The following is a 24,894-nucleotide window of genomic DNA, read 5'->3' as shown; positions in this document are numbered from 1 at the left end:
GCATCTTAGCTGTACAGTGTACATTTATAATATTTGATGAGTTTGTTAAAAGACCCGCAAGGAGCACACGGGAGTAAAATTTGAAGACTGTAACTTAAGTACTTTTAGCCTCCAAGTTCAAACAAAATTGCGCTTTGAGCCGAATTTTACATTTTATTGTGAAAAATTTGTATCCTTGGCAGCAGCAAAACTTTTTTCAGATAAATGTACACCAAGTGCAAATTGTGCATAAAATTTATGAATTGACCCTCAAATGTTTTCGTAGCTAGACGTTGCTAAAGTTGGCCGAGGCGCACCTGCATGTAGCAGCGGGGGTCCACCTTGTCGTGTTCCGAGATTTTTTGCAGTTAGACAAAATTTTTCCCGGGGAAAATTTTCAAACAAATTGAAGAGGTCGACCAGCCACCCTTTGTTCAATCTTATCTGAAATCACCCTTAGTGTTCCGGCTTGTGAGGTATGATCTCATCAAAGATGCTGCTTCCAAGTCTTGCAGCACTACCGTTTATGTCTATAGACGTCAACAATGTATTAAGCATATCCTGAAGGATTGACTGCACCTTCTAATTTATTTCAAATTTGAGGATATCTGTATTGAAAAAAAGATGGTGTTTATTATAATTATCACTGTGAGGTATGAAAAGATGGAATATTTGGTTTCATCATTCATTGTAGGGTAGGGAAATAACTATGGCATGAGGATCAGTGCTGATGCAGGTCAGAATATCTTGTGGACACTAGCTGCTTACAGCATTCAAACTGCAATATTTTGATTGTTCTGGTTGTCCAACGGAGTGTTTGAATTGGCAGAATGATGTGCTGTGATTGCATACATACCACTCGTGGCAGCAGCAGTTTTGTTAATGCAGGGAATTCCAAACGCAATGAAAACTGGTGTTGCTGCCCCATGCATTTTCCCGCACTATGCTTGGGTGGAACGCTACAGATTGGGAATGGTGATATGGGCTTGGGTGGAATTTGTACAGGCATTCTTTCAAGAAAAATTGTAGAAAAGAAGCCGCAAGCAGAAGTATATGTGGGAACTTCTGTGAAGCACGCTTTTTAAACGACACACTTACCGCTTTTAGTGCTATATTAGGCAGGTTCTGTTACCACCATTGGCAGTAAGCTTTGTTTGAATTTAGATTTTGGTCAAACGTTTTTCAAGTATTTATGCGGGTGAACACGAGAGCTTTTGATCCTTTTTACTGCTGGTGTCTGCGTGTATGACAACCAGCAGCAGTCTAATTACTGGCTCAATTGGCTGTGCAACTGTTCTGACCGTCAGCATCACTAGTCACCATGCTGGGGCAACATCGAGGCATTTTCTACACATTACCCCTGGTGGCAACACCACCCTGGCTCAGCCAAAGAAACCGCCAAGCCTGGCATCATTGTACAACACTTAGATGGCTATTCCATCAATCCAGTTCAAACTGGATGCCAAAAACAGTAAATCAGTCAGTCACGCTTAGTTTGTAGGCGGTCCCTCTGAACATTTTGTGGCGTTGCCTTTTACGTAGTAGAAAAATTGAAAGAAAATGGGAAAGAAATGTCAGCTTCACTTTTTTTCTGCACAAACAAAGCATCCTTTGTTTGTAAACAAAAGACCAAAGAGCTTTGAAAGACAAGTGATTTTTCAGTTGGAACGAAACATCTATCACTTATTAATGTCCTTTTAGGGGCCTGTGAAGACAAAATATGTCTGGTTCATTAAAAAGACTGTTGTCCCGATAACAATAATACCAATTTGATTGCACACTTCGAAAAAATGATAAAGATATTAAAGAAAACGTGAAATAGTAGCAACTCTCTGACCACTTTCCAGCAACTTTTCTGTGACGTCACAGAATCTTGTTTGTGCAATTGACGACCACCAAACTAACCCATCACTAAGACATACGACTGGATGGTTGTAGTGAGTGAGGCCTCTGGTTCCATAGTGCAAATTTAAAGCGCAACAAATTTAGACTGAAGACGAACAACACAAGGACAAGCGCTCCTTGTGGCGTTCGAACCCTCGAACCCTCACGTTGTTAAGTTATATCTCTGGTTCCATTTGTTCGTATCACTTAAATGCTAATGTGCAGCAACACACTGAAAATTGTTTTTAGTGCTGGCTTATCTGTAGGGTTCTTTGTTTTCAGGTTTTATTATTTTTTTTTAAATCAAGGAGTAAAAATTTGGTGCTATTTTTCAAACTAATAATTGGGGAGAAATCTGGTTTTTTTGTAAAACCATTTCGAAATTCGTGTTTTTCGGGTTAAATCTACAGATGTACTGAGTAATACCCCGAGTCTATTTTATCAAAAGGGGTCACGAGCTTTGCAACTCTTAACGTGTTAAAATTGGTGTTTGTTTCAAACTGGTAATCGGTGGACATCAGGGTTTTCTAACAAATACTGTCCGAGAAATGAAACATTTTGTTCACAAAAAGCTGGTCATCAATTTTTTACACATCTTTGTTTACACACATTATCATCTGTATGTGCAACGTGTTGGTCTCCCTTCGAGACCTGTCCGATCGTTGAACGTATCTCAGCTGGGAGGAGGTTCTTCCATCATAGCTAGGCACGACAGTGTCAGAGCAGCACTGGCCCGTCTGGCGTAACGAGCGGTAGAGTGTTTGTGGGGCTTACTTCCAGCAAATATACTGGTTGAGAACAGCGGACCGTCGGTGCGTGATTGTGCAGATCGCTGCAGTGAAAAGGTCTGTTTGGGGAGAAATCGTATTGAAGCCGATTCTCCTGAAACATGTTCGGGGTCCTGGAACATGTTGTCCTGGAACTGACTACCCTACCCAAATGACGTCAGTCTTGCCCATAGCACGTCGCTGTGGTGCGAAATTTGAAGGTTTTTCATTATACTTCTTCTGATCTTTTTTTTTTCTTTTTCCTCCCTTCCTTGTTTAAAAAAATTTTTTTTTGGCTGGAATGGAGCTGAGGGAGGTACTAGTTCTTTCTAAACAAAGTTGTATTTTGCCTCCATAGCCCAAGATGATTGACACCGAATGCAAAATAAGCCATTTTCAATCCACATTGCTTGCTATATTCGCTAGCCAGTTCCTGCCAAGCTCACTTTGATACGTTGTGTAATATCTTAGGAGAGCAGTATTTTTTCAGTGTTTTAATTAAACCATTTTTAGAAATAAGCCAAACTACTCTTCAAAATGGGCACTTTTATTATTATTTTTCTTAAGGTGTGGTGGTAGTATTCCCCCAAAAGCCTGCAGACGAACACATTTGTCTTTTCAGCAACATGTGTGCAAAAAGTAGTAATACTTGTGTTGCCCCAGAAAAGTAGAAAGGTACAAACAAGCATTTCTGGCTTTGCAGCAGGGTGTGTGCAAACGGTCTGTTGCACAAGTTCTTTCGTTGCACAGTGAACAAGTGCTGGTGCTGGAGCAAATGCCAATTAAGTGAAAAATCTTGCTGTAAGACCGGTTATAGGCTGACATTTTGTAACATCACTGGTCTAACTGGTAGCCATCAGAGGAAGTTCTAACAGTTCCAAATTTTATGGGCCCCCATTGCCTCGTAAAGGCACTCCAGACAATTTAAACAAAATTTGCGACAGCCAAAGCAAATCAATTTCTATTCTGACCACCAGCCTAACAGATGTCAACAGCTGGTGGCGGACCATGAAGGGAACATACAAGTTTGTTTTATTCGAAAGATTTGATGGTTTATAGTGCCCCCAGCGCCTGTCCGGCAGTAAACGATGCTTTATTTACTGAGAAATAAACAATTTAGGCCAAAATTTTAATTCTCCCACTAAATTGTGTTTCATGACATCAGCGATGACGCCTCTAAGGCAGGTACTTGAAACGATTGTTATTATGGTGACTAGGGCTGCAGCGAATGGCCAAACGTGTTTTGTTCTCTCATTCACCGTTCGTCCTCCTGGATGGCACTATGATACTACTGCACAGGACCGCTGTTCGCATTCGCTTTGTTTTTGACCAAATTTGTGCATGGCTTATTTTTGTTACGGTTGGTAGTAATGGTTTCGTGAAACATTGGGTATGATTGACAAACAGGCTCCTGTTGGACAATGTCGCTTATGCCTACTGGCCAGTGTCATGTGGGACAAGCCCAACACACAGGACTGCCGTGCGGCTATGGCCAGCATAGTGTGCACAGTACGCCCTGGTGTTTCTATGTTCACTTGACAGACTAACACAGGAGTCGACAAAGTGTCTGGGCTGATTCAGTCAAGTGACACGCGGGCACTTAATGGAGTTCTGCGTCACTTTATTCATATAGTCTCTTGTCCAACACAGGCAAAACACTTTATTTACATACAACTGCAAGAAAATAACGCTTTTTAACATAGCTCTTATCCCCCTAGCTACAGCCCTCCACACTATCCCACACCTCCGCAGCACTCTCTATGCAGACGACATAACTCTCTGGGTTCCTTCAGGCAGTGACGCACACATCGAGGAAACCTTACAGGCAGGTCTTGCTACCACCCTGCAATGCATCCAACCCCTCACGCTCAACTGCTCCCCCACCAAGTCAGCCCTACTCGTCCTTCTGCCACACAAAACTGCCCCCCCACCTAAAATCTGCTTATATACACACAACACACCTATCCCCCAAACCACCCATCTCCGTATTCTAAGGCTCCACATCACCTCCACTCGCTCCCCTCACGTAGCACTCACTCACATCAAACAATACGTAGCCCAAACCTCTCACCTTATCCGCCGGGTGGCAAACCGCCAACACGGCATGGGAGAGACCGACCGCATACGTCTTCTCCAAAGCTTTCTAATCAGCCGATTGACCTACCACCTTCCTTTCACCCCTCTCACACAAACCCAGCACAAACAACTCAACGGCCTTATACGCAAAGCCTACCGCCATGCGTTGCTTTTACCTCCCCATGCCTCTACCACGTGCCTTACAGCTATGGGACTCCACAACACTACACAAGAACTCATCGAAGCGCAGCGCTTCTCCCAAATCCTCCGTCTCTCCCGCTCCTCTACTGGACACCACATCCTAGCCTCCCTCAATATCAACCCAATTCAAACTCCCTCCCCCCCAATGCTTATACCCCCACACATACAACGCTTACTCCGCATCAAACCCCTTCCTCGAAACATGGACCCTCTCCACCATGCAGGCCGCCGTATGGCACGTGCCAAGCGCCACACCATCTCCCACCCACCCTCCCCCACTACCATCTATGTGGACGCGGCTCAATACCCGAACAATCAGGCTTACGCCATTTCTATGCACGGTCCTCCCCACCCCACAACCATGTCTGTCCTCACCCCCTCTCCTACGGTGGCAGAGGAAGTTGCCATTGCCCTCGCCATAGTTCAACAGCCCCAACCCACCACCGTCCTCTCCGACTCCCAGCATGCCCTCTCAAACTACCTTAAGGGACGTATCTCGCCACAAGCTCTCCGTATCATCCTCCGACACCCTCCCCAGGATCCTGTGGAGCTGCTGTGGACTCCGGCCCACACTGGCTTAGGAGGCAATGAGGCAGTACATTCACATGCTCGAGAACTCGTTACCCGGGCTCCTGCTTCTTTTGCTCCTAACCACAGCATCCCCATCCCCCTGTACACATACACCGACATTACACTGCACCACAGACTGAACCGTCGAACCCTCCCACCCCCCCACAGCTCCCTATCACCAGAGGAGGCCCGCATGTGGCGCATCATCCAAGCGCACACGTTCCCTCACCGAACGATCCTGCAGCACTCCCACCCCCACCTGTTTCCCTCACCTCGCTGCCCGCACTGTGGTGCACTGGACACGCACTTTCATTCCCTCTGCCAGTGCCCCAAGAATCCCTACCCACCCCTCCCCACCCCGCAGGCCTGGGAGCAGGCCATGCGGAGCTCCGAGGTTTCGGACCAGGTGCTAGTCGCCTCCCGAGGCCTCCAGGTCGCTGCGGCCCTGTGGGCAGCCGCCACCGCCCCATAAGGGGGAGCTCTTTAAATAAATGTTATTTCTCTCTCTCTCTCCGTTCATATCTTCCATCGTTTACCCCACCATTGTTACTGCTATTAAAAGGATGTGTACTAAACTTTAGTGCAAATAGCTGGTTCTGCAAGATTACAATCCCAGTTTAATTAGCATTGGATTTTGTCGGTCTCAGCCAATTACAGTGAGCTGCCCATAATACGTCATAAGTTCAGCGCAGAAAAGTAGTTCCTAAAGCACCTTATCCGCCGGGTGGCAAACCGCCAACACGGCATGGGAGAGACCGACCGCATACGTCTTCTCCAAAGCTTTCTAATCAGCCGATTGACCTACCACCTTCCTTTCACGCCTCTCACACAAACCCAGCACAAACAACTCAACGGCCTTATACGCAAAGCCTACTGCCATAGTGGCTGGTTTTTTGCCAGTAACGTAGGTCATGTGAAATTGGTAGCACATGTTTAATGCCAAACTTTTGAATGCATGGAGGCATCATGTCCAAGTCGGCATTTCCAAATAGTGTCGCCAGTGAGTGGTGATAGTTTCTATTGTGAAGTTTGTATTACGTATGTGTTGGTCAGGGCAGTGTACTATGGACTTTCACAGTCTGCTGCATCGAGGTAGTTTGCTTCCATTTTGCAGGGGTGAAGGTGCCAGTTGTGAACGGCTAGCCGAACGAATGACGTCCATCTTTATTGGTCATCACAGTGTATGGAAACCATGGCATGTAGTGCCCTCTACGTCTCTTCCCTGAGATGTGCTCATAAACGAAACAAAACACATCACAAGTCAGTTTCTCTTGGAGTTTTGACTTGACACCCACACCTTGCAACTCTCACTCCGCGACAACCGGAGACTCACGGTATCACTGTCACCATGGTGCCCATTACAGTGCTCCACTCTTCGTGCTCTTTGTGGTTTTCACTCTGAACTGGCTTCATAGTTAGATGTGAATAGCACACTAGATGAATCCTAGTACGCATGAGCACTGCAGTGGGTGTTTCCACGGTGTACAGTTTGGGGATTGGAGACTGGGCTGAGAACACACACCTTAGCCTTGATATCTCAAACCCACAAGGCTGCTATTATCCGAGACGCACCCTCTACACCAAATCTGAAGACTGAGCATGGCGTCTAATCAGCCGGTTTTGCTTTTGTCTGGATGGAACTGTACAAATTTCACGCCGGCTCCGTCTGGATGGAACGCTAGCCACAGCCTTTTAAAATAGTAATTTCAGCATTTCAGTCATAATAAAAACACCTTACGAATGCAGCATTTTTTAATTCGGTATCTTTAACTACTCTCATTATACAGCCTCAACGAAATTTACGAAGTTTGTAAGAAGGTAGTTCAGTTTGTACCCCTTAGTAGTCTGTTCAAAAATCTTTCTGCAAAGGCTGTTTCAGTGTAGTTTGTACTACGCACTGATTAAAAGTGTACTTTTTCCTCGAGTTGCTACAAATTTATTTTTAGGCTCGTAATAAGATTAAAAATTAAATGTCATTAACTGCTTTAAATTAAGGTTCTTCTGCTCCAAAATCGAAATTTTGCTGCTCCGAAAACTGCTCCCTAATCTGTTTCAGCTGTCTCACCCCTGTTGACAGTTACTTCTTTGGAGCCCTATAACGTGTTTCCATAGTGGCTGGTTTTTTGCCAGTAACGTAGATCATGTGAAATTGGTAGCACATGTTTAATGCCAAACTTTTGAATGCATGGAGGCATCATGTCCAAGTCGGCATTTCCAAATAGTGTCGCCAGTGAGTGGTGATAGTTTCTATTGTGAAGTTTGTATTACGTATGTGTTGGTCAGGGCAGTGTACTACCCATGCTGTTACCAGTGCCTGTTTCTCTTTTGACTGTCATGTAGTGCTGCTCCGCTTCGATTAGCAACCATGACACAAGTGGTACTGTGCGTTGCTTTCCTGGTGGCTGTTCCTGCAAAAGAACCATTACTTAGTGGTGTTACTATCAGGCTGACACTTCACAATTATAAAGTGAATTACAATTACAAGCCTTTACCTGACTTAAGGTTGGCTCTTGAAGCAGTCTCCATTGCCATGCATTTCGTTTGCCTAGCCAGGCACAAATAGAGGCAGTTACCTGCGAAAGGTTGGGCAGGAAGCTGTAAATATTATTAGCCTTGCCGAGGAAGCACCAACATCGGCTGCATCCTTGTGGGTGGACTCCAGTTGTGCAGTGCTGCGAGTTCCACGGGACGTGGCAGGATACAGAAACACTAATCTGCCTTGACCGAAGCAGCATTTTGACTTGTTGAGTTTAATGCCGGGTCTCCTCAGTCATTCAGCAACATATGCAAGCCTGTTGTCATGCTCTTCTCCTTCCTTGTCGAAGACCAGGATGTTGTCTATCATGTCGACTCTGTTTGGTTGACTGCCAAGAATCCAGGCCATTTCTCGCCGAAAAATCTGCAGTGCAGGAGTGAGGCTGAAAGGTAGACAACAGCAACAGTAGCGGCCAAATGGAGAACTTTATGTGGTATATGCTTTGCATTCTTGGGACAGTTGCACTTGGAGAAATGCTGCTGTTACATCCAGTGTCGCGAACACTTTCACATCACCAAGTTGGTGAGAGCACCCATTTGTTAGGTCCACGCATATTTTGTAGCTGCCCGACACCATGGTGTCTGCCGTGTACTGCGCCTCATGAGGTCTTGTTCTTCCTTCTGGTGTAGCTCCTGCTTTACCGGGCTGTACAAAAGAAAAGGAATTCTGCCAGTTGCAGTGAGGGCAAATGGCTTGGCATTTAGCTTGATTCGATTGGTGTGTTCCTTCCCTGTGGTACCAAGCCCTGCGAAGATATCCTGGCCTAGGTCTGCGTCACTTTCAGAGCTGACTAGCCTTTCACTGCACACTGCGGCCCAATGCGAGGATTGTAGAGTGGCCTAGCAGAGTGGGCTGCGAAGGCGTGACGTAGACTGAAAGGACGCATTGTGGCACATGAATTGGTTGGATACTTTCAAAGGATGATTTCCTGGAATAGTTAGATGGCCCTCGGGTTTTTCAGGGTGAGACTGTATTTCTAGAAAAGTGCTTGTGGCAACGCTAACTTCTGCTCCTGGCCCGACCTTGAGCTCGAGTGGGACACTGTTCACGAGACACAAATGTGGCTTTTTCATCGTGGCAGTTATTTAAAGCATTCACCACGATGGCATGTGACTGTCATTGTTTAGCTAAGAAAACTGCTTCAAAGTGCCCTTTTATTTTCCAAAAGTTATTAGCGGCTCTCTGGGCCGGGCGAAATTCCTGCTGATCCACTTCTCGTCTGCAGAGGTGACACGATTGGTGCACCCTGGACGTGTCCCTTGATCCTGGCGCTTGATTACATGGCTGCCTTGGCACTGGCTTGTGCTTTGCTGCATCGATGGAGACTGGTGCAGATAAATGGTTTGCTCGTTCTCGCTTTTTTTGTTCGACATCTTCGTGCAGCCAACGCATCCAGGAGTGCTTTGTCTTGCGACAAGTCGGGAGTGCAGCAGAGTTGTTCCGATAACCTGCCATCCAACGAACCATTGATAAATTGATCTTTATTGATGCTGCCCTCTACACATGCTGAGCCGTAGTTGCGGTCTTTAACAGTGTTTCACTATGCAGAATAGAAGGCATCCATGCTTTCGTCTGCTTGCTGCATCCACTAGTGAAAATGATAACTCTCAAGAACTTGTTTAGCAGACGCATGAAATATCAAGTGAACTTTCTTCACAGTGTGTTGTAGAACTGAACTTTTTTGGCCGACAAGTTAGAATATGCTAGCACGCACCGAGCTCAAGCACCGATGCAGTAAAGGAGTGGTTGTACCTGAACTTTGTCTGCAGCTCAGTGCTGTGCTGTAGCGCAGACATAGTCCTCCAACTGCTCAGTCCAGGTAGCACTTGGGTCAGTGAAGGCGAAGCTTTGGGCCGGGTGCAGGCCAGGGAGCCCAGCAAATGGGGCGAGCAACCAGTGGTAGTGGTGGCCGTAATCAGCAATCCCACTTCTGACACCATGTAGGGGGAAAATTGCTGACGGCCGCCGGTTGCACACACACAAGGGACTTGGGGCGAGCAAGTGACGCCCACATTTGTTGCTTGTCGTCACGGCGTATAGCGCCTTCTACACATTTGGAGGGAAATCGCCCATATTGATGTCTTTTGTTGACCTTCATTGACGGAGTTCTCTTTTGTTGTGATTAGAAAAATACTGTTATGTAACAAGGCCAGAGCTGTGGCTTGTATAACAGCCGTGAAAGGGAACATCCCATTCACCTGTGTCTTTGCCCGTGTGATCAATTCTGCTCAATGGGGCTAACATTGATAACATCACAAGCGAAGGGAGAATATTTTTTAACAATGAATTAACCATTATTATATTATCCCTGTTTTGTTACATTGCAAATTTCAGTGATGTTATGGTTAGTGAAAAGGATGCAGGTCAGAACATCTAGATAGTCGTTACGGTCATGAAAGGCTGTTGGCAGCTGAGCCCATTGAAGTAAGGAGGGGATATTGCCACAATTTGATTGCTGTACTTAAAAGGGCACATGGGTCTTTGATCAGAAACATTATTTTTACAGATGATGAAAATTTGTGGACCTGTGTAGTTTTTTATTCTGATTGTAGGTATAAAATTTGTTTTTCTGTAAAACAACTATATTCAAATTTATTTGGATTTTTATATTTGATCTTTTGACAGCTTTTGTAAAAAAAAAATTGCTGGAGGGATGCAGCTGAACCAGGTATCAGTGAACTGTGCACAAATCAAGGAGTGCAATAAGACTAACAGTATATATCTGGTCTGTAGCAGAAGTTACGGCCGTTTAAACTTGAGTTTGAAAGGTAAAACCGGTTTTTCTGGTTCTCCGTTCAAGCTCAAATGTCAAACTGTCGTAACATAGAATGATCCTGTTAGTCTTATCGCACTCCTTATTTTACCCGCCACGGTGGCTCAGTGGCTAAGGCATTGTGCTGCTGAGCACAAGGTCGCGGGTTTGATTCCCAGCCGGTGCGGCCGCTTTTCTGAGGGAGGCAAAAAGCGAAAACGCCCGTGTGTACGAGATTTCGGCGCACATTAAAGATCTCCAGGTGGTAAAAATTAATCCAGAGCTCTCCACTACGGCACGTCTCTTCGCCTGCGTTGCGTCGGCGCATTAAACCCTACAGTCAATCAAATCACTCCTTGATTTGAGCACAGTTCACTGGAACCTTGTTCAGCTGCATCTCTCCAGCAGTTTTTTTACGAAAGCTGTCTGAAGATGATATATAAAAATCCAAGTAAATTTGAATATAATCATTTTTCACAAACAAATTTTGTATCTATAAACGGTATGGAAAACTACATGTGTCCTCCAATTTTCGTCACCATAACTGTAAAAATAAACTTTCTTGGTTTAAGACCAGTGTGGTTGAAATCTGAAAACTACCCTGAGGTCAGCATTCTGCCCAAATTGCTGTGGTATGCGAAGCAGTGAGCTGCAGTGGAATGGGAAGCGGCTGCAGTCATTCAAGTGATGCTGGGCCACCTCATTTACCTTCCTAATGTGGCTGTAGGACAATTTCACGGTTTTTGTTCTGTAACAACAGATGAGTTGTTTGTGCCAGCAGTCTTATCTGCTATCTGCCTACCATTTGCATTTTGCAGTCTTGGTTTACGCTTGATTACGCACCAAATAATGGAAACAATGAGTTTTACGTGGGCCTTTTATTATTAGCATCCAGTTGCATTGAGTCTAATTCTTGGGGGCATTTTGGTGCACCCTCAGTGCTAACCACTCTTATCTCAAACTTGGTCACAAGACCAGTAGCTGATTTTTCTGGTAACTAAATGTTAAACGAAGACAACCATGTGTCATATTTTTAGTGAATGTGATCATTAACACACAAAGGGTTGCGGGATCACTCCCAGTTGGCTTGCAAATGCAGATCAGAATTAGGCACAACAAACTGCATGTCACAAGTTTTCAAGCTTTAAATGACGCTTTCGTACAACATTGACGCTTTAAAAAACTGAAAATGGTACATGCTATTTTTTATTGTTAACATTAATACAAAAAGTAATAACCTTTGATATTAGTGACTTCACTTCGAAGAACACAAAGCAACATTGGAAGAACCATGTTTTAAATGGAACTAAGCCGCCTTCCTGCATTTCCTTGTTTCTCATCATTGAAATGTCGCTCACCGCATTTTCTGGCAAATTGTGGCCTTCCTCAGGAGCACCAAATTACTGGGTACTTGTGCAGAGGGTCTGACCAAAGATCACCAGGCCTGAAACCACCAGTTGCATCCCAAATTGGCATGCCCACAACATTGCCTGTACTAGAGCAAAATGATAGAAAGAAGAATCTTATGTTTGGGGAGCAGCGACTAAGAAAGTGATTTTGCAGTTATAGTTGGCGATTTCGTCTTTCATAAAGACTTCCAGGATTTTATTAGCATACTTGTGCGCACCACAACACCATGATTCCACTGTTGAGCTCTCAGGTTGCCTCACTGAGTGAGAGAGCAATGTAAAAAAATGGAAATGGTAGGATTCCACTGTGTGGGAGAAGCAGTAGCCAGGTTGTCACCCGTGGGATTCCCAAGCAGTGCATGGGCTATCTCGCGATAGCATGGGAATTTCCCTCGATTCTTTGATGAATGGCTGTTGCACAATTCAAGGGCCCTGCACAATTCAAGGGGACAGCATTTGCCCAGAATTCTGTTGCTGTGTGTGAAGGCAGACACAACAAAGGGTTTGCAACACCTTTCTGTCTCTCCCTTCCCCCCCCCCCCCAGCTGTTATTGAAACAGGAGAAGACCCTGAAGTCATTCGAGCAAAGTACTTCATCAGAGATGAATTCCTGGTAAGTGTGCCCTTACAAACTTCTTCTTTGCTTGGGTGCTGTCAGTGAGAAGAGAAGTGTTGGAAGCGCTCATTGTGCTGGCGACAACTGACAAAGAAAAATTATTTGCAAGGGCGGTATGTGGGCACAGACTTTGGCCACACAGGAAATGAGAGCACACACGCACCTGCGCGTAGTATGGGTCCGTCTAATGCGGATGAGAATTTGGGCTCTAGCACCCAGCCTCACGTGGTGCGGCTGTGCAGAGCTTCGCGGCAAGCTACGGAGGCAGGAGCAATAATTTAAAAAATACTGGACCACAGGGAGCTAGAAGTGAGAATTTTCACCTAGTGGTGCAAAAAATATTAGTCCCCATGCTTTGGCGGCACCCTTGTGCTGTCATGCCCAAGTTTGCCCCCATATACAGCCCCTGCTGGGCTGTATCGCCTCTCTAACTTGTGTGGACCTGCATAATACACCTCTGTCGTCCGTCATCAGTAGTGGGATCCCACTGTGCTCCTTGGGGGGGAGGAGCAGGGTGCCCTCTGTGTCCTGCACTCCCCTCTGGGGCGTGCAGGACACAGCCCCACTCGTCGTTCAGGAATGGGGTGAAATTCAGTTTCTCAAGAAGATCGTGGTCGTGTTACCGAGTAGCAGGATTAAGTGGCCCCGGCCCCCATAGAGCGTCGATCCTTCCCTGCCAGCTGGTACTTTTTGTTGTAGAAAAAAATAATTTGTGCTCAAAGGAGCACAGAAGAGGTGCAAAAGCTGTCACTTAATCAGGTAGAAGGTTGACGTTTAGCGCATGATTTGGGTTTTCTTGGCCAGTTCTTGCTTGGGTTGCCCAATGAAGAATGGGTTCCAAGTTTTGTTTGTTCACGATGCTCCTTGCACTTCTTGGTGACGTCCGCAAACTAATTGCAACCTGTATACAAATATTATAGAACAAACAGAGAGATTGAGTGCACCAACCGCTGCATATCGTGTGAAAGCTGCATATATTCCTGCTTGTAAAGCATAGTCTGCAGCGGGTATGAGCAACTCTGTGGGCATGCTTACTCTGTGGTAGGCTTACGCCCACAGGATTCAGAGTGCACATGCAGATTTCTTGTCAACCCTCTTAGGGCTTGCGTTCAAAGAAATTGATTGATTCATTGTTTGGTGCATGCCCTAAGCAGTGTGCATGCATGTGCTACTCTGTGGGCATGTATCGCATTGCTGGAACAACAGCAGCAACTATCGCGTATGTGGTGGCTTTGACTTAATGTCACGCTTTGAGGTCTCACGACATCGACCCCGGTACCTACATTTTGACGTGTGATGGGTATGTCTTCCTAGCAACATTCCATTTGAAGATAGTACAAGCAGGAACTTTCTGTACACACCTAGCACCATCTACTGGTTCGCTTGGAACACTCCTTCTATTCTTTAAAACAACTGCCACGGCAATTCTCAGTAGCCTGAAAGTAGAGTTGCGTGCTTTGGAGTGAAAGGCCTGAAAAAGAGAACTGAAAACGTGTGATTTTTTTTTTCTTTTTTTTGTACTGCAAAATGTTTTCTTAGCTCAAATCTATGTATTCTTTTCATAAATAAGGTTGGTTTGTTACCTTTAAGGTTGATGTAGGGTTGGCGGTGTCATATCAACACATTGAAATAACATTCTGAATCGCACCAGAAGTACCACAGTTGTACCTATCTTGAATGGAATGATGCATTTGTCAATGGGTACAGGTTGACGGCATTAAACCTCAAAGCGTGACATTAGGCCTAATGTCTATTGTTTGGACTTCATGTTAGGCAGTAACCTTTAAGTTGATCTTTGCGACGACAACGTGCAATGCAACATTGTGCTCATTGTATGTCGAGCTGTGGTACAATGTTATACGTCAAAGCGTAGAGTTAGGCCTAACGTCATGCCACTGCATATCCCCTGCCACCCTCTCTTTCTGCTGCGCATTAACTATTGCACAAACAGTTTTTTACATGAAACAAGTTGGCCGTCTTCTAAAGAATCATCTTAACCAAGTTGCCATGGCCACAAGAATTGCTTAACTATAGCCGTTACTGAAGTAATTTGGCCAAGGTTAGTGGCATCGTGTGGTGGCCCATTTTGTTCTGGAAGTGTGACCGCACGTGGCAGTGTGGCGCCCTGGAAAGGAACTCTGGCCCGAGCCAGTTCTCGGGTGTGCGGTGAAGCCCGTGGGCAGTGTGTGACGGCCTGCCCGTTGGGTTGTTGTCTCTGTGCAGCGCATCAGCACGGCCAGTGGAGACGGCAAGCACTACTGCTACCCGCACTTCACCTGTGCCGTGGACACGGAGAACATCCGCCGCGTATTCAACGACTGCCGAGACATCATCCAAAGGATGCACCTCCGCCAGTACGAGCTCTTGTGATGTGCGCTTGGCCCCCCCCTTCTGTTTTTCTCCTCTAGTCTTTTCTTCTTTCTCTCCTCCTCCTCCTCGTACGGAACAGTCAAAAAGCCCTACATTTTACTGTGTTGCGTGCATGCGGGTGAGTGAGTGAGCGAGCGAGTGCTGAATAAGGAGGAAAGTGTTCTGGTGCAGCCCTGTCTGTTTTTGTGTGCGCTGTTGTGCTTTGTTGCAGCCCTGCCACCTCAGCCGGACACCTGTGCTGCCGCCGCTGCTGCTGCTGCTGCTGCTGCTGCAGTGCTCCCCCTCCCCCCACCCCACTCCTCCCGGTGTGGCACCTGGGCGTGTCTGGCGTGCACTGCCACCCACTGCGTTAGTCTTGGCGCCAGACCGTTTACACACCCCCTGGGTTCGGTGGAGTGTCTTAATCACTGCCTGTGTTGGGCATATCGCCGCTGGGACTGCGCACTCCTTGGGGGACGGTTTTCTTGGCCAAATTGCTTACCCACTAACAGTCTGGTGTCGTTCCCTCCTGTGCTGGGAATCGCTCTTGGTTGCACTCTGTTGTGCTGCTGAAATACTGTTTGCTGCCAAACTTTTTTTTTTTTTAGCTTCTCTTTTTTTGTGTGTGTGTGTTTATTTGTGTGTTTGTTTTTCCTACGTGAGACCTGCTTTGTGTTTGGGCATTGCAATGTTTGAGGATAGAATAGAAGGGGCAAACTTGCTGTCTGTTTTTTTTTTTTTTTTTTCCTTTTGTGTGTGTGTTTTTGTTGTAAGTAGGCATCTTCAGCATGATGGTTGTGTGTTTTTCGCGATTTTTAGTGCTATTTTTAAATTATTGAGGTGTTTTTAGCGTTGGTTAGAGGCAAAGAGCTGCGGGCCTGACGGAGGGCAAAGGAAGGAGCACGCAATTAGATCGGCCAAACACAAGAGCTCCCAGGAGTGAATCCTCCCCAAGTGGGCATTACTGTACATTGTCGTTTGCAGTTGCACCATCGCTAGTGGTTTATGTGTTCTCCGGACAGACATCTCACCACATTTCAGTTTGGGCATTTGGCAGCTTTTGCTCACAAGCATTACAGTGCCTTGCTTTTTATTGTTTGGAAGGCCTCATTTAGTTTCTGACGCTTTAGCCCACACTTTGGTTTTCTTCCTCCCCTTTTGTTGTTGACGGTGTGCCGATTCTTGCCACCCTTTGGAGCCTCGCCCCAGTGTGGCTGCTGAGCGAAGGCTTGTGACGACTCTCGAGTATTACTGTGTGCCCCGGCGTTTGGCGAGCACAGAGTGGTTGGCAGTGGCCGGGGGCACCAGCAGTGCGGAACTCTGGACGGCCTGGACGCAATACTGTGCCTGCTGCCGCCGGTTGCGCTCCCTCGTTTGCAAGTTTTCACACGCCCAGCGAAACAGTCCTTGTCTCTGGATTTTTTTCCATTTTGGGAGGAGCTGTCTTCAGCATTTTTGGTGCACTACAGCCAGAGCGCTATGCCGAGTTTTTGTTTGAGAGAAAATGTTAGATTAGTGTGCATAGGTTTAGTCTTGAAGAGCTTAGAAAATATCTGAAGGTTCGTTAGCACTTTCTTAAGGTATTGTTTTCCTGTACACACACACACACACGCAATGATGGGACATCATTTTAGGCATCCGTGAGTTTGAGCAATGTGGCTACACCTTCTTCCCTCCTACCCAAGGACAAAGCCCGTACTATTGCAGTTGTTGAACCAACCATGCTACACTGCTGGCCACCGTGCTGCACCCTTTTGAAAGTTGCTTCCATTTTGCTCATATGTAGTGCTTCCATTTGCTTCTCTGGCCATAGAACCAACTGCTTTGTTAGGCGTTCATTTCTCCCGCTTCTCTCCCTCCACACCAGTGATCAGTGTGCATTTCTGCAACTGTGTATATAATATTAATAATAATAATAATAACGTCGTGGTGGCTCGCAGCTCTAGTGAGTGGACGAGGCCCCATAGAACATCCCACGATGCGCTTCAGGAAGACAAGGTGGAGGGTGGCTTCTAGGCACACAGCAGGTAGTCAAACCCATCCTGGTGGTTTTTTGTACTTCCACGGAGTGTAACAGTGGAGGGGGAAGAAGGGAAAGCAGTGCTGTGTCACGACCAGTTGTGACGGGCCCACCCGCCTCCCCTCCCTTTCTTACCTTTTTCCCCTCGTGTGCAGCGTGTGGCTTGTCATTCGCTCATCGTCATGACTGATGGGCTGAAATGCAAACTGCTGGCAGGAGGAGGAATTGGTGTGCGGTGGCTGCAATTGCTAGTGCGCTGCACAAGGTTGCATGTCTTCCCGTGTGGGACGAGCAGCCACACGAGCCCCCCCCCTCCCGGTTATTCCCTGAGCGGGTGCCCTTGCCCCAGTACATGCATCCAGATCTAGGCAAAATCATTGTCCGTCCCTGGACTCACTGGGCATGGTGTGCAATTTCGACCCCTCTCTCCCCCACCCCCTTTTTTTTAACTAGGACAAATACGTGCGCATGTGAATGTGTGTGTGCAAGGGAGGGCGGGGGAGGCGCTGAATAGGATGGCGCTCTGTGGTTTATTTGCATTGTGTCTCAACCCGTACCTTCATCTGCATTTTTTTTTTTTTTTCTGTGCGGCATTTTTTCTCCACTCCGTATCTTGTACAGATCCAGACGACTTTTAGAATAAAAAAAATGCAGGGGGGAAAATGCAAAAAAAAAAAAGAGACAAAAAAACAGGTGGTGTTTCCGTACCCAAGTAGGCTCAACTGTTGGATTTTGTTCTTTTTGTATTCTAAGAAAGAAAGACATTGTGTTTGTTGTGTAACTTTTGCGCACTTGTCTGTTTTTACTTGACGATAAACCTGAACACAAAAGGTGGTTGCGAGTCTGTCTCCTGAGCACGTAGTGCAGTGGCCCAAATGCTTCCCAGGTGTACTTCGTGCACAAAAGGCTGGCCGACTGGCAGACGCCGTAACCAGTGAACGGCACAAAGGTTTGGCGGCCCAACGGCAGTGCCACCGCGAGCCAGCATGTGCACAGTGCCGGCGTTTTCCTGCTTTGCGCAGGCATTGCAGTGCACATGGCATGGCTGCCGAACTCTTCGAGCCTCCCAAATTTGGGGCCAGCATTTCAATTGTGTGAATGTCGCTGACAGTTGTCTAGCAATAGATTCTTCTGAATTTTTGTAGAAAAAGGCACGCCCCCGTAACAACTTTGTCACTCCATCAAGGGGTCATCTCCGTGGTTATGCGAATAAATGCGGTTGTTTCAGTGCACCTCACTAGTAAGCATTGCCATTCCCCCGCCATTCTAATTTTTTACCATTTGTCTCCTTCGGTAAGTTTAAGTCCATTTCTTGCGAGGCTGAGCACAACAACCAAAAAATCACACAGTACCTCCTCCTGTTGTCCCTTGTACCCAAGTGGCGGTCTCCAAAACTTCAATTCGGCTAGGTAGCACACTGCCGACAATGCAGCTAACACGTGTGGAAGCTACCATGGGTGCTGAGGTGGCAGCAAGGCCCTGGCAAGGCGGTGATCTGACCTACCCCTTGCCACTTGTGCCAAGCTTGCTGTAACAACTGCTTGCACTTGATCACCAAGAGGTTGCGGCAGCTGGTCTCGGAGCCACTAAATAAGCTGTGGCTTTTATTTCGTGGCTCTTGGCATGGCTGGAAAAAAAAAAAGATCGCCGCAAGGTCCAATGCTGCCCTAGTGAGGGATCTGTGGCCTATGTCTAAATTCGAATGAAGTAGGTTCCACTCGCTTGGTTCATGGAGTGTGGAAATTTCCACAATAATTTGGGGCATTGCCAAAGCAGATTGGGATGCCAGTAATGACCGTTGCATAAGTTGCACCGGGGCGTGATGTGCGCAAATGGTGACGCTCGTCCTGTGTGCTTGTCTCATTTTAATAAGCCAATAGGGTAGCAAGGGCCGTGTGTCGAGAGAGTAAGCCCTAGAACAGGCAGTGCACTGTATTGGCAGGAAGGGGTGCCCCTGCAGTGCCACCACTGCTTGGAAAACTAATGCTATGAACTATTTGAGCTGTTTCAAGCAAACCAACCCTTAAGAGAAACTGGTCTTGATTGCTGTAGAGAGCTTGTACTGAGATGTTCTCCTTTTGACAGGACAAGAGTGCCTTAGCCTAGCATGTGCTTGAGTTCAGCATATTTCTCGCTGCAGTGTAATCTTTTTTTCCCCCGAGAGTTGGACTGGAAGTGCTTGAGTATGCTTTGATAAGATATGACAGGTGATAGTGAGTCAATGAAAATATAAAAAAAGCGTCTTATCTGCTTGCTTCATTGCAAATTATATCTAAATGCCTGGCCCTCTCTTCGCCATGTAGCCTGATACTCCCAATCTTTTGCTAGATGTAGGGCTGCTGCGGTGCTGCGGAGATATTTATTGGCAAGTTCTGCATCACTTCATCTCGCAGTTGGTCATTTTTGTATATTGGTGGAAGGGGCATTAATAACAATGTTTGCCCGTATGCGCTTGTTGGCACTGCCCTCTGCATCATTTTGTGAGCTCGCATCATTGAAAAAAGTCAAATAAGGGCATGGTTTTTGAGTCTCCACTGGTTAGTGAAATGGTATGCCCAAATGAAAGTGTTTGTTCATTTTGATTTTGTGTTGTAAGGTCAAAGAAGTAACCAGTATTTCTAGCTGAAAGTGGTCAAGCGGTGGCATTGTAGTTTAGAGGTGACATCCTCATTTGTGCAACTCGGATGCGAGACCTTTTTGAAGCGAAGCTTTCAGCCTCACTAATGTCTTCTGTAGTCCACCCAGAATGCACTGCAGGAAAACCCAACTTTCTCTGATGACGATGATAGTGGGTGAAGTGAAGAAAAATTAAAATGGAGTGAAAATGGTTTGTGGGTGGAACCGAACCTGGGTCCCTCGCGTTATAAAGCCGTGTAACCAATTGTGCCATTCTGGCACCGTCAAAGCAGTTTGGATTTGGAGAGGGGTGCATGGACGTGCAAAATTACAAAATGCACCCCTTTGTCTAACGATGACGATGACGATGGCTGAATGCTGGGGAAAGCCATGGAGTGCCCGTGTCGGTTAAGCACTAGGGAGTACTATCGCAGTGTAGTAAACCGTTCCAGTAAGAAATACCTTATGTGTATGGTAAGGTGATGTGATGTGGGTCCTCTTCTGGGTGGGTTCATTCGGTGTTGGACTTGATTTTGGAGAGTTTTGTGTTCCCCTACCGTCGTTTCAACAGAGGGGTAGTTGATTTTCTTAGCGTTCTTGCCCACACAGCATGGAACGTTGAAACATTCGGGCCTCGTGAGAAACTGGTTGACAGTTACACAATGCTCCACGTCCTGCTCCCCTTGAGTTTTTATATCCAGGACTGAACATGGACCTCCAGCTGTGTTACTGAGATGTTGAAGCTGTTACTTGATAAGCGTTCAGAATTGTTTTATTTAAGCAATAGAAAATGAAAAACGTTCCGTAAAATTTATGTGAATTTTGAAGCAACATTTTGTTCCGTCCCCTTGTGTGCACGAGAGAAAGGGCGAATGTGTGCATTGCCGCATACCGAGAGGGGGGGGGGGTGCAGTTTTGTCCATGTCCAGTCCGTTTCAAAGTAGTCATGTCTCACTAATATGGACGCCTCCATTCCCCAGAAAAATAATCCATAATGTGAGTTCTCTATAATAATGAATCAAGGTCAAAAACGCAAGCATTAAGGAACACATGCTGAAGGCTTCTCACTTTTTAAAGGGCGAATTTCCTTTTTGAGCTGAGAAGAAAGCTTTGTTCATTTACGCTTAATAGCAGCCATAGTCTCTACCAAACTGACCAGAGAGGCGTACAGCCTTGCCTTTCATGCGCATCAAATATTGGCCCAAACTATTGTCATCCTCTTATCTTGTCCCGATCCTCAGGACTTGTCTTTCTGACGTATTCCACACCTGGCAATCATGTTTGACAGGAAAAGGGTACCACCCTGTCGTCACTACCCTAGAGTGTTGTTTGCCGATACGAATGTTCCCAATCTAATTCGATGGTACTGGAAGGAAGAGCGTTCCGAGATAAATGCATGGTTCGGCCAACAGTGAATTTCTGGGCCTCTTGGAATCACTAGCCATTTTTTCTATTTTTGCGTTGTGGACCTGTGTCCATAATAACGAGACAAAAATGCCTGTATTTATCCGTTTCGTCCCCCAAAATAGCCGGCCACAGTCCATACTGCAGGTTTTTCTATATTAACGGGGCAGAATTGCATGGTGGGAGACTGGTTGCCGAAAATATCGTTCATATTAACGGGGTCCATATTAACGAGACATGACTATCTGTTCAAGCAAGCAAGCAAGCCCTGATTTCCTGAAAGCAGGCAGTCAGCTGTGATGAAGCGCAAGCAAAGCGAGGCGCCAGTTTTTGCATAGGTACATCATTTGTCAGGGGCCTTGCAGAAGTAGCTATGTCGCAACTGTGAAATGCACGTGAGATAGACATATTTTAAACGGACAAGCTCAGAATTCCGCCCCTGTTGGGCACAAGCTAGGGGCCAGATCCTGTAGAACCTCCTCTCTTCTTTCTGCTCGAGCTTTGGCAGAAGTTTTAGGTGGAAGGAAGAATTTACAGAATCTGACCTCTGGTGATTTTAACTTGTCTTGAAACTACTGCCAAGCAGTCTGCATGGTTGATTCCAAGTTTGGGAAGTCTTGTTCGAAAGTGTTAAGTGGTTCATAGCCATCGGGGGAGATTGGCTGGCACAAGTGAAGACTACTGCACTCCTGTGGTAATTGGTGGGCAGATAAGAACCTAAATATAAAAAGGGGTGCTGTTACACAATTCGAACCCAGATCACCCACTAAAGCATGCCCTTCCAGATGATGAGCCCACAAAGGAAAAGTGATTTATTGATTGTGGGGTTTAACGCGCCGACGCAACGCAGGCGATGAGGCGCGCCGTAGTGGAGGGCTCCGGATTAATTTTGACCACCTGGGGATCTTTAACGGGCGCCGAAATCTCGTACAGACGGGCGTTTTTGCTTTTCACCTCCATCAGAAAAGCGGCCGCCGTGGCCTGGAATCGAACCCGCGACCTCGTGCTCAGCACACAAAGGAAAAGTGACAGTGGTTCTTGTCGAAAATGGTTGTCGTGCAGGTGTGGTTTAGAAAAAAGTTTTTCATTAGCCAACACGTTCGAAGTGTTGAAGCCTTGATGGGAAAAGGAAGGCTGCCTGATCTGTTTGGAAAGTGGCCTGCCAAGGGTATCTGGCATTGCATAACCACCAAGGACAAGACGCCTGGAAACCTGTCCCAAACGGCCGTATTATTTTGCTGAATTGCAGCAACCTGCTGCGGTAATGACCGTTCCCCTGAACTCGTGCGACGCATTGCGCTTCCCCTCATCGCCTCAAGTTATGTGGGCGAAAGCCGCGCCTATATATAGCCTCGTGGGCCGTGGGAATGATCGTAGCGCCTAAGCCGCGTTATGTAGTTACCTGCAAAATATACAGTGCAGGTAAGCGAGGGCGATAAACGTGCAAACTGAACTAGCACCGCTATAAGCGCCGGCTGCGCTCGGGACCGTCGGAGCTTCCGGCCTCGTCAACGTGCGCGTTTCTTCTCCGGCGGCCCTGACTGGTGCGGCTCCCTGGGCGCGTGTTCGGAGCCGCGTGGCACCGCACGTTATGCGGAGCCCGGACCATGAATCCGTCGTCACGGCGGCATAGACCTGCTCTTCCAGAAGAAAGCGCATTGCGGACGATGCAGGACGTTGCGCGGCCGTCTTGTTTCCGCCTGGAAGCGCCAGCTCTGGCCACAGAACAGGGAGGATTTTCTCTGGCCACCAAGCACTGGACCGCCGCGGCGAATCGGCGCGCCTCCGTGTCGCGCCCTCAGAGAAAACTAAGAAAAAATGCGCAAGAGTGAAGCCCCTGGGAACACTGAGATCTGACCGAAAGGCGTGTGCTTATAGCGCGACAAGAGCAGTGGCGATAAATACTCCCATGAAAATATGGGGCCGGTGTGATACTGCGTGCAGAACATAATCCCAGCCTGTCAGTTAGTGTGAGCAGCTGATTTCGGGGCACATCCTGGGAGTTGAGCGAGCATATTGCGAAAAAAAAAAAGGCACACCCATTCAAGCACTAGCTGAGTCGTAAATCCGAAATATTAGTGCTTCATCGAAATTGGCGCTGCGAGTAATGCTTTTTGATAGCATCCTCGATTAACCGCACCGGTGCACACCGGGGCACACCGGTGCGCCTTTTCATCCTCGATAAACCGCACCGGTGTGCACCGTCCGTCCTCTCCGTCCTCGATAAACCGGGGTGCACCGTCGCGGGGCAATTTTTGGTTGCACCGCCGCGCACCGAGAGAGTCGACGGTGCGCCGGCGTGCAGTCCCGAGATGCATCGCGGACGATGCCGGCGAAGGAGCTTCCTCCGCCGTCTGCTGCAGCGACATGACATGACATGACAAAGACTTTATTAAATCGCCTGCAGTAGGCACCCCGTTGCCGGGATACCTAGACGCGGCCTAACGTCGGTCCTGTCTGGACCCTCTACTCGTCAGCGTCCTCGCTACTCGCCCCCAGGCTAGTCGCCGTTACCCCGAGGGGTGGCTGACGCCTCGCAGCTTTCACTCGGTCGCTGTCTTTGGAGGGCCTCCAGGATCTGCTGGACGGCCAGGAGTTGGTCTTCCTTGTTATAGCTCCGCGCCGCGTCTTGAAGCCACGGCGGGATCACAGTCTCTGTTTCCGCTTCTGCTGGTCTTGCTGCACAATCCCACAGGATGTGGATCATAGTGGCCCGAGCCCTGCGGCACACCTTACACGTGTCGTCCGGATACTGTTCTGGGTATATGTGCTTCATTATGACCGGAGTCAGTAACGAGCCCGTTTGCAGCTGTCTAAATAACGCCGCCTGCTCCCTGGTAAGATCAGGGTGCGGCGGTGCCATTACTCGTCTGTTCATGCGATAATACTTTGTAATTTCGTGGAACGTGCCCATCCTATCTTTAGTTTCCGCCCACAGCTCTGCAGACAGGCTCGTTTCTACTGCGCGGCCAGATAATTCTCGCGCAACAGAGTTCGCCGTCTCGTTGTGGTTGTCCGCAAGTTTAGACACATCTGTCCCCACGTGGGCGGGGAACCACTTCACTGTTACTTTTCTGCCCGTAAAATTCAACGCGGTGAGCACCCGCACTGCTCCACGACACAGCCTGCCCTTGGCAAAGTTCCTCACGGCTCCCTTTGAGTCACAGAGGACTGTCTTGGTGTTTGGGTCCGCGATGGCCAAGGCTATGGCCACCTCTTCGGCGCTCTGCGCCTCACATGTTTTAACACTCGTTGCAGAGACTGTCTCTCCGGTTACGGCGTCGATCACCACTGCAGTGAAGGCTTCCCGGTTACGGTACTCCGCTGCGTCGACGTATCGGGTGCCAGGTGCGTTGGCGTGTTGCTCGATCATGGCTTTGGCTCTCGCCTTTCTCCTCTCCCCGTTGTGGATAGGGTCCATGTTCCTGGGGAGGGGTTGCACCCGCGTCCCGCTCCTGATGTTAGCCGGTATGTCCTCTTGTCTGTTGAGTGGTCTACCGCTCGTTCCGGGCTCGAGTCCTAGCTTGGCTAAGATGGCTCGACCGGTCTTCGATCCCTTGAGCCTCTCCATCTGGGCGGCTCGCTGGGCTTCGCTGATTTCCTCGAGCGTGTTGTGCACGCCGAGGTCCATGAGCTTCTCGGTGCTTGCGCTGTCGGGAAGACCGAGTGCTGCTCTGTATGCTTTGCGTATAGCTGCATTTAAACGACTGCTTTC

General features: G+C 47.5%; 1 protein-coding gene across 2 annotated transcripts in view; it reads left to right on the top strand.

The window, feature by feature from the left end:
- Nucleotides 1–17,993, top strand: part of Galphas (G protein alpha s subunit) — a 58,188-nt gene extending 40,195 nt beyond the window's left edge. For both annotated transcript variants that reach the window (XM_077686822.1, XM_077686823.1), the window contains 2 exons: nucleotides 12,720–12,787; nucleotides 15,014–17,993. In XM_077686822.1, coding sequence (XP_077542948.1) covers nucleotides 12,720–12,787; nucleotides 15,014–15,160 — 215 coding nt within the window. In that variant the 3' untranslated portion in view covers nucleotides 15,161–17,993. The remainder of the gene's footprint in view (nucleotides 1–12,719; nucleotides 12,788–15,013) is intronic.
- Nucleotides 17,994–24,894: the final 6,901 nt, after the last annotated feature.

This window comes from Haemaphysalis longicornis, unplaced genomic scaffold (assembly GCF_048455015.1).
Source record: "Haemaphysalis longicornis isolate Haplotype H1 unplaced genomic scaffold, Haemaphysalis longicornis Haplotype H1 scaffold_1, whole genome shotgun sequence".
Classification (NCBI taxonomy): Eukaryota; Metazoa; Arthropoda; class Arachnida; order Ixodida; family Ixodidae; genus Haemaphysalis; species Haemaphysalis longicornis.
Note: the sequence above shows the minus strand (reverse complement) of the source record. Positions and strands in the feature narration are given on the sequence as shown.